At 41.1% G+C, this 10,194-nt stretch overlaps 1 protein-coding gene across 1 annotated transcript in view; it reads right to left on the minus strand.

Annotated features, from left to right (window-relative positions):
- Positions 1 to 1,678: 1,678 nt before the first annotated feature.
- The window catches only part of LOC149051359 (uncharacterized), an 18,325-nt gene continuing 9,809 nt past the window's right edge, over positions 1,679 to 10,194 (minus strand). The window contains exons 4-9 of the mRNA XM_089214151.1: positions 9,802 to 9,887; positions 8,858 to 9,019; positions 8,521 to 8,598; positions 7,730 to 7,797; positions 2,955 to 7,253; positions 1,679 to 2,624 (exon numbers count right to left, since the gene is read on the minus strand). Coding sequence (XP_089070277.1) covers positions 2,958 to 7,253; positions 7,730 to 7,797; positions 8,521 to 8,598; positions 8,858 to 9,019; positions 9,802 to 9,887 — 4,690 coding nt within the window. The 3' untranslated portion in view covers positions 1,679 to 2,624; positions 2,955 to 2,957. The remainder of the gene's footprint in view (positions 2,625 to 2,954; positions 7,254 to 7,729; positions 7,798 to 8,520; positions 8,599 to 8,857; positions 9,020 to 9,801; positions 9,888 to 10,194) is intronic.

The raw sequence follows: 10,194 nt of genomic DNA on the forward strand, positions 1-10,194 counted from the left end.
AGAGTTGGAAAGCCGATTCCCGGGTAAATACACGCGCAGGCGATAAACACCAAACCAACAGCCCATGCAAAAAGCACTATTCACCTGTGTGATATATTCTCAAAACTGCTGTAAGATGGGTAGATGGAGTAGGGCTATGGAGCACGAAGAGAGAGTCTAAGCAGACGAATGAGGCCTATTAAGTCCAGCAATTCTTCAGAAAATTCTTATCTTTACCCTTTAAAATCGTAGCTCTAAGATTTTTTAAAAAACCCCACCTGTGATGCTTCCCTTGAAAACACGTAGCTATTCACACTCCAATCCCAGGGGGATTAAAAGGAACCTCGACCCACCCCTCACCCCTTCGCATGGCTCCCTCGTAAATGATTGTAATGTATGCCATGGTCAGTAGAGAACTCCTTCTAAAACATCTACGTTGTCGCAGTTTTTTAGATCTGGGGTGAAGTAAGAATATCAGGGCTTATTGACTTTTCGGATCCAGTACAAGGTTTTTATTGGGGGAAGGAAATTTATCCTTGCTCGCCTCGACGTCAGTGAATATCTCGCGCTAGCTTCATTAAGCATCTCAGATTGAACATAACAGGAATGCATAGCGACAACGCTCTCCCCATGACCGTCTCTCCCTGGTTGATCCTTATTTCCAGGATTTATCCACGGCTTGTTTTTCCCGGTTTTCCTTACTCCTCAAAAACCAGCACTCTTAATTCGAGTTGCAAATGCCACCTTCTAAAACCGTTTTTATTTCACATCTTGCATGTCACCCAATCGAGGGTCTCCATGGGGTTAACCGTTAGCCGCATATCGGTCAAAAAACTAGCTGTTAGGCGTAAAAGTTGAACAGTTTTAACCCTTAGTTGTAGAAAAAATTAACTTTAAAAAACTTCCCTTCCTACAATGAGTTATTTGGTGTTATTCTGGATTAGCCACGGCAGAAAAATGGCCACAATTTTAACCGTTAGCCATAAAAAGTTCTTATCGGTCGGCCCTCAGTTTTAAGAAAGTTTCGGTTTTTTTAACAGGCTGTTTTAGTTAAGTTTGCTATCGTGGAAAAAAAAATCATCAATATTTTCTACACTCGACGAACCATACCGACCTAGGGTACCTCCCATGATGAGGACGCTTTCTATAAACAGAATAAAGTACCATCTCCCAAAGTGAAAGGTTATTTCTTTTTTCTTGCCTCTTCAACAATGTATGACTAAACATCATGTCGCTTTCCATGCTAAAAAAGGGCGTCGCGTGACATCCTAAGGAACGGCTGCCAATGAGACTGGCAGCCATAAAATCTAAAAAAATATCGAAGTTAATATCTCATTTAATAACTCTATCCAAGGAAATGGGAAGAGGTCGAGCGAATAAGACATAGGTGCGCTCATTACTCCAAACGAAAGATGTGACAAAACATCATATCTGTCACGTAACGTGCTAAAGTGCGTCGCGTGACATCCTAAGAAACGGTTGCCAATAATCGATATTAGCAGTTATAGAGTCAGAAAATATCGAAGTTTATCTCTCATTCAGTAAACCTATTCAAAGAAATGGGCAAAAGTTTAATAAGCGAATACTACTTCAAACGACAAGAAATGCCTTATGCAAGTCGATGAAGAAATTTTCCTTCCTTTGTTATTGATTTCCTCTTCCATTCTAACAAAATATCAAGCGACTTGTTTCATTGTTTGACATTTAAATGTTAGTTTATTGTACTTAGATAATAAGTAAACTATCTAATCGGAGAAACTAAATAATATCGTTTGGCTCCAACTTTCCAGCTCATTCTAAGCCTCCTTCAATGCTTTGTAAGCCATAACTAAAATTATAAAATAAAACTTCTCGTTTTGCCTTTGGGCGATTAGATTAAACAATATATTTAAAATGCATCGTTCTGCTTGTAAAAAATAACACAATTTATCTCATTCAAAATTAAAGAAGAAATCTCAGAAAATTAACTAATACCAAGACTAAATCCTTGCCATTACGGCCAAAATCTTTTATTTTAAGTCCAGATAAACCAAATTCTGATCGGCAGAAACTAACTTTAAGTACCAATGACTGAGTATAAATCCTCGAAAAGTTCATCACAATTTCCATCTGACATAGACAAAGACAATCGAGCAATCGAACAACTGATTATTCTCCAATTCCTATGGAAATTCTCTACACACGCACATAGCTGTAATAGCTTCATATCACTCATGAGACTAAACCGATTAGGAAAAAGTCTGTAAAAAAACTCTGGAAAACGTTTTCAAGACGTTTCAACTTCGACGTAATGTAACGCCCAAATCCTCTCAGTAGAAAATACTTAAATTAAAAATAACTTCTCATATAGCTAGTCATGATAATTTTAAGACATCATATGAAAAAAAAAACAAACTGTAGTTTGAGAAGGATATCAAAGATTAAGCTCGTAAAAGCAGTTTAGACAAGCAAAAAGGCAACTTTTGAATCAATGGAAATCTGTTCTCTTGTTAAACTTGACTTTGGCCGTCTTTTGGTTCTTCCTGCTTTGATGAAAAGAAGACTCTTGACAAAGGTCTCATCGGTAGCTTACAGGTTTCTGGTCCAAATATCAGCATTTGTAGGTATCCGAAAACTCCCTAGGATTCCAATGCTCACTGCCTTAACTGAAACATAAAAGAATCTCAGTTTAGGGAGGATAGTTGAGTTGCCATGAAATATTTCTCAGCACATGAAACGATACATTGCAAAACAGGATTGGTTTAAAAGAAATTTGCTATTTTACTCCTATCATGTTTCCAAAAAAGAATGTTATCATCGTAAACGTGTCCACTTTATTGTACTGCATCTCAGTTTGCAGAGAGAAAAATAAATTCGTAACCCAACTGAAAGGAAATTAACACGCAAGTATCACTGCTCGTATATGAGCAAAGATTATGATTTAATGTAACTTTGTATTGAATAGAATGTATCAACAGAATTATTACTTGTTCCACCTTTTAAATCTCCTTGAAATCCAGGTTGACGTCGTCACCAATAAGTACAAATGGTGCCCAGTGCCAAACCTCCTTAAGCTTTTCAATTTTTCTCATACACTTCATGGCCTGATTGAGAGCTTCACTGGCCTTCTTGCCTTTGGCAAGTGCATCGTAGAAGAAACTCATGAACTCCAGGGTTCCCTCGTCGCCAATCGCCCACAAGGTTACCACAACAGATCTGGCACCGGCGCCCAAAAGTGCACGCGCCATGCCGACCACACCCTCGGCCATGACCTCCCCACGAGCAGTGTGACAGCAGCTAAGTACAACCAGACGTGCTCGCAACCCAGCTTCTATCACATCTTTCATCGTCAGTAGATAGTCTTTCTCTTGCGGCTGACGGTTTTCTCTTGTGACGTTTGGTGCCAGGATAACTTCTCCAGTTTCCATTTTGCCGTGCGCTGCTATGTGAACTAAGGCCACTGATGATATTCGTTTTAACACTTCATCTTTTGTTGCCATTTCTCCAGTGAGAGGGGAGACATTGAGGATACGTCCGATCATTTCCACTTCTTTCCTTGCTCCTGGAAGTTGCACCAAAAGTGTTCCCTCATAGATGAGATGTTTGAAACATGGGTTGCCGACAAGCAATGCACCAGTCTTTACGTGAAAGTCAGCTGGACAATCATGAATTAGTTGCAAGGTCGTCAGAGAGGGAAGCACACGAATTCTGAAAGAATCACTTAGATATGATGAGTTGGAGTCTTGCAACGCTGCATAAGGTACAAGGCAAAATGGCCCCTCAGGAACGAGTGTGATCTCATCGTTGCCTTCGATCAGGTCAGAAATAGGAGTAACGATGATGTCATGCAGCTTCTTTAAAGCACTCGATTGGGAGTGTCTCAAATCAACTCGCATCACATCATTGACCACTTCCTCTTTTGGCGGCGAGTCAAGCGGAGGATTTTCGACTGCAACAGTATCTCTTGCACCGATCTCCTTAAGAGCAGATTTGTTCAGTAGCTTGATGAAACATTTCAATTCATCCTCAAACTTATAATCGTTGACGTGTACCTGTCTCATCTGGATGTTATCTTCACTGAGGCAAACCCAGAAGTATACGCATGGTCCATTAATAGCTATGAAAACTGTGCTCAATGTAACCCCCCTCAGAGAAATGTGGGATGCGCCGTGCGTTAAAGAATCTCCAGGCTGATATTTTGCGACCATCAGGTCTCTCAGACCTTGAGCACGTCCTTTCTCTGTGGCAAGTAGAGCCTTCACAACTTGACCTCGACTGACATTTATACGCCACAAACCTTTGTATGCTACTTGGTACTGATTACGATAACAAATCTTCCACTGATCGTTGAGTTGAAGACTGGCCCTGATATCATCATACAATTCTACACTCGAATAATAACAGTCAAAGGCTCTCATAAGATTTCCTTGGCACTCAAAACTGCTTCCAAGGGAATGGAGTGAGCACGCCTCTACGGTCTTCTCTCCCACTTCTTTAGCAATTTCTAGAGAACGTTGATAATACCTGATGGCTGTTTTGAAATCTCCTAGACTATGATAAGCGTTGCCGAGATTGCCATAGCTTGTTCCCTCTCCGGCCTTGTCTCCCACTTCTTTAGCAATTTCTAGATCACGTTGATGGTACTCCATCGCTGTTTTGAACTGTCGTAGACCTTGATAAGTGTTGCCGAGGCTACCATAACTTGCTCCCTCTCCGGCCTTGTCTCCCACCTCTTTAGAAATTTCTAGATGACGTTGATGGTACTCGATGGCTGTTTTACACTTTCTTAGACTGTGATAATCGTTGCCGAGTCTGCCATAACTTGCTCCCTCTCCGGCCTTGTCTCCCACTTCTTTAGCAATTTCTAGATCACGTTGATGGTACTTGATGGCTGTTTTGAACTCTCCTAGACTGTGATAAGCGTTGCCGAGATTGGCATAACTTGCTCCCTCTCCGGCCTTGTCTCCCACTTCTTTAGCAATTTCTAGATGACGTTGATGGTACTTGATGGCTGTTTTGAACTCTCCTAGACTGTGATAAGCGTTGCCGAGATTGCCATAACCTGTTCCCTCTCCGGCCTTGTCTCCCACTTCTTTAGCAATTTCTAGATCACGTTGATGGTACTTGATGGCTGTTTTGAACTCTCCTAGACTGTGATAAGCGTTGCCGAGATTGCCATAACTTGCTCCCTCTCCGGCCTTGTCTCCCACTTCTTTAGCAATTTCTAGATGACGTTGATGGTACTTGATGGCTGTTTTGAACTCTCCTAGACTGTGATAAGCGTTGCCGAGATTGCCATAACCTGTTCCCTCTCCGGCCTTGTCTCCCACTTCTTTAGCAATTTCTAGATCACGTTGATGGTACTTGATGGCTGTTTTGAACTCTCCTAGACTGTGATAAGCGTTGCCGAGATTGCCATAACTTGCTCCCTCTCCGGCCTTGTCTCCCACTTCTTTAGCAATTTCTAGATCACGTTGATGGTACTTGATGGCTGTTTTGAACTCTCCTAGACTGTGATAAGCGTTGCCGAGATTGGCATAACTTGCTCCCTCTCCGGCCTTGTCTCCCACTTCTTTAGCAATTTCTAGATGACGTTGATGGTACTTGATGGCTGTTTTGAACTCTCCTAGACTGTGATAAGCGTTGCCGAGATTGCCATTACCTGTTCCCTCTCCGGCCTTGTCTCCCACTTCTTTAGCAATTTCTAGATCACGTTGATGGTACTTGATGGCTGTTTTGAACTCTCCTAGACTGTGATAAGCGTTGCCGAGATTGGCATAACTTGCTCCCTCTCCGGCCTTGTCTCCCACTTCTTTAGAAATTTTTAGATGACGTTGATAGTACTTGATGGCTGTTTTGAACTCTCCTTGACTGTGGTAAGCGTTGCCAAGATTGCCATAACCTGTTCCCTCTCCGGCCTTGTCTCCCACTTCTTTAGCAATTTCTAGATCACGTTGATGGTACTTGATGGCTGTTTTGAACTCTCCTAGACTGTGATAAGCGTTGCCGAGATTGCCATAACTTGCTCCCTCTCCGGCCTGGTCTCCCACTTCTTTAGCAGTTTCTAGATGACGTTGATGGTACTTGATGGCTGTTTTAAACTCTCCTAGACTGTGATAAGCGTTGCCGAGATTACCATAACTTCTTCCCTCTCCGGCCTTGTCTCCCACTTCTTTAGCAATTTCTAGACCACGTTGATGGTACTTGATGGCTGTTTTGAACTCTCCTAGACTATGATAAGCGTTGCCGAGATTGCCATAACTTGCTCCCTCTCCGGCCTTGTCTCCCACTTCTTTAGCAATTTCTAGATGACGTTGATGGTACTTGATGGCTGTTTTGAACTCTCCTAGACGTTGATAAGCGATGCCCAGATTGCCATAACTTGCTCCCTCTCCGGCCTTATCTCCCACTTCTTTAACAATTTCTAGATGACGTTGATGGTACTTGATGGCTGTTTTGAACTCTCCTAGACTGCGATAAGCGTTGCCGAGATTGCAATAACTTTTTCCCTCTCCGGCCTTGTCTCCCACTTCTTGAGCAATTTCTAGACGACGTTGATGGTGCTTGATGGCTGTTTTAAACTCTCCTAGACTGTGATAAGCGTTGCCGAGATTGCCATAACTTGCTCCCTCTCCGGCCTTGTCTCCCACTTCTTTAGCAATTTCTATATCACGTTGATGGTACTTGATGGCTGTTTTGAACTCTCCTTGACTGTGATAAGCGTTGCCGAGATTGCCATAACTTGCCCCCTCTCCGGCCTTGTCTCCCATTTCTTTAGCAATTTCTAGATGACGTTGATGGTACTTGATGGCTGTTTTGAACTCTCCTAGACTGTGATAAGCGTTGCCGAGATTGCCATAACTCGTTCCCTCTCCGGCCTTGTCTCCCACTCCTTTAGCAACTTCTAGATCACGTTGATGGTAATTGATGGCTGTTTTGAACTCTCCTAGACTGTGATAAGCGTTGCCGAGATTGCCATAACTTGCTCCCTCTCTGGCCTTGTCTCCCACCTCTCGAGCAATATCTAGACATTGTTGATGGTACTTGATGGCTGTTTTGAACTCTCCTAGACCTTGATAAGCGTTGCCGAGATTGGCATCACTTCTTCCCTCTCCGGCCTTGTCTCTTACTTCTTGAGCAATTTCTAAACATTGTTGATGGTACTCGATTGCTGTGTTGAACTGCCCAACATTATGGTAAGTACATCCGAGACTGGCATAAGTGTTTGCTTTGACTTTTAGTTCAGCATTCGATTTCCTTATTAATTGAAGCAGAAGTTCGTGATTGTTTTCAATCTTAAAACGTGTCAAGGGTAGCTAAATCATGGGTGGATTTGCGAAAATGCAATGGAAATTTGTGTTTTAATAATAATGAGGGTATTGGATAAACTGTAAAATTGGAATGAAAATTCGAGCGTGGATTTCTTGAAGAGATTTGATTTCAAGTTATTCGAGATTGTTAATTAGCTCTTAAGCGCATTTATTAGTTTAAGTTCGGTCGTCATGGTGATGCTTGTCTCAAGACAAAAATGAGGGGCATTTTACAGAAACTCTGGATTAGTTAATATGGCCTCTTCTTTTAAATAAAGTTTCGTGGAATAATCGAAAGAACTCGTTAATAATATTTCAGCTTCTTTAAACTGCTCAGTGCGGTATAAGAGAACATCGCTTGCATTATTTGTAGAAGAATCTGCCTGGAACGTATTGATTTTTCTTGAAAAATTATTCGCATTGCATCTCGTATCACGTTTGAAACATTCGTTAAAGGATACTGCCAATCCCATGTGCGACCAGCTCCTTGCTTCTTTATACAAGCAAAGTTCGACACAAGCTCTGGCTCCTGAAAAGGAGAGAATAATTGGTGGTGCAAGTTAATTTATCACTGTTAAGGTATAAACGTATTGATAAAATGGACTTAATTTCCCAGTTAGCTGGGAACAAAAATTGTGATAATGAAGGAAATTTGAACTTGTAGAAGAACTGAAAATGAACAATAAGGAGCTAATGCAAAGCGGCTACCAATTAAGCTTCAATTGATGATGATAACGATGAATTTTTCGCGCATTCTTCACTTCAATATGCACTTCAGCACTTTTCAGCACTTTTCGGGAGTTTTCGGGCAGACTGCATTGAGCAGTTAACTTTTGAAAGGGAATTTTTCAGGTGCCTCCTGCCTGGGTTCGTCCCCTGCTAAGAGTGACTGAGAAGATGCAGGAAACGGGGCTTACGGGTTTCCACCCATATCCGAGACAAGAATATTAAAACATTTGCAGATGTCACAGCTTAGGCAGCAGCACATTGTCCTCAGATGTTTAAAGACTCAGGGTGATGGTCCAGTCTAGGGCTTGAACCCTCGACCCTTGGCGCTCTACAACGTGAACTAACCAGGAAGCGGTATTTGAGAGTTTATTGACGTTTTCTTATGCTTTTTACCCACATCACAGACGTTGACACACCAGATACAAATGACACTTGGAGTGCAGCTACCTGCCACAAACCACACAATCCTCTTTTGACGAAATCAAAGAATAGAATGTTGATGGCTTATGTCTGAAAAACCCACCTTTCTTAATAGCCTTGATTAGAGTGGGTTCCAATTGAACGGCAACTGTTGCATCATCGAGACATTCCACATAGTTTGCTATGAGATTCCGAAAAGAAGGTTTAAAAAAGTGGTAATCACACGCAATTGCAACAAAGAAGCCTTAAAAATTACAATTGCTTAAAATGCAACGAGGATCATTTCTTTGCTTAATTTTCATCCGCTACAGGGCGATTTGTGTTTTTACGCTACTTTTCTGCAGTTGCTCAATTTTTTTCTTTTCTTGATGCAGATTGTGTATTCCGTTTTCTTGTAACGCTGCACGACAGATTTATATGTTTACATGTGAAATTCTTACCCAAACGGAAATGAGCTGTTGCCCTGTTGCTATAAAGCTTGGCGTTAAGCCGTATATCTTTGCAGTTCACTTGAAGTCCTTCTGTGTAAGAGTTTATCGCGTTATTAGCTTCTCCTTGTCTGTATTCTTTGTTACCTTCCTCGAGACATACTTTCGCTATCCCTGAGAGCACACAGTTTTGGTGTTAATGATATAGTAATGAGTGATACGACTTCATACTACAACTTTATACTTCCAAACGAACTTTTAGGTTAAAGGAGCGTAGAGCTACGAAAAACAAAAGATCAGAATAGTTTAATATTTGTACATTTTGTTTGTGTGCAAGCTGTCGAGAGTCTGGGCTGAAGCTTGGCCATTAGCATTTCACGTTTATCGGTTTACATTTAGGTTGAGAGGCTTTCACAAACTCCTTTTACACCTGGCTTACGTTTTCCAAAATATCACAAGTTTCACCAGGAGATCCTATTTCAACTCAATTTCTTTTACAATTGCCCTTCAGGAGAGTTTATCTGTGCAATTTGTTTGCTTTAAAATATGCAAGCTATTTGGAGTTTTAGCTGTAGCTTCGGTTATAACCGGATCAAGTCTGTTCGGTTTACACTTAAGTCGAGAGGGATTCCAAAGTTCCTTTTACATCTGCGTTACACGTTCCAAAATATCAAGTTAGAATATAAAATCCCACGAGTTACTGAGAAAAAATGCATAAAGCAAAGCAAAGCCAGGAGCGGAAAAGGTTGAAATTTTTTAATGTTCTGATAACAAAAGAAACATTGTGCTGAGAGTGACAAGAGTTCGTGGTTTGCCCATCGTTCAGAAAAGAGCGCCGGAAAACATGTCTTTTGTTTTTGCTGTTTTTTGATTGGGAAAGTATCACTTTCCCACGAAGTGCCATTTTGCCTGTTATAAAAGTCAGCGGTTCTACATTTTGTTGGCTGGTGGTTTACAGCGTGGGCTTGGTATTGACATAACTGTTTGAAGAGGCGTGAAATGCCTCCTCTTCTCTGTAGAATTCTCAAATTGCGTAAAATTTCTGCCAAACATGTATTGAACAGTAAAGGACAGGAAGGTGTTAGCGCAAATACTTTCCTTTTGGCGGCCTCAAAAAGTTACCCGTTTGCAAATTTTTCAAAACTCGACTTTGACAGGTCTACGGGTACCAACAGCTCCCTCTTACCGAAAGTGACTTTTATATAAGAAATGACAAAATTTAGAATAATTTCATATATATAAAAAGTACATTAAGGATAATACTTTTTTCCGCGCAAATATTGTTCAGTTTAGGTGTAAATTTTAGATAAATAGTTAATCTCCAAAACTTTGTGCGTTGATTTACAATA

Source organism: Pocillopora damicornis, chromosome 1 (assembly GCF_964200805.1).
Source record: "Pocillopora damicornis chromosome 1, jaPocDami1.2, whole genome shotgun sequence".
Taxonomy (NCBI): domain Eukaryota; kingdom Metazoa; phylum Cnidaria; class Anthozoa; order Scleractinia; family Pocilloporidae; genus Pocillopora; species Pocillopora damicornis.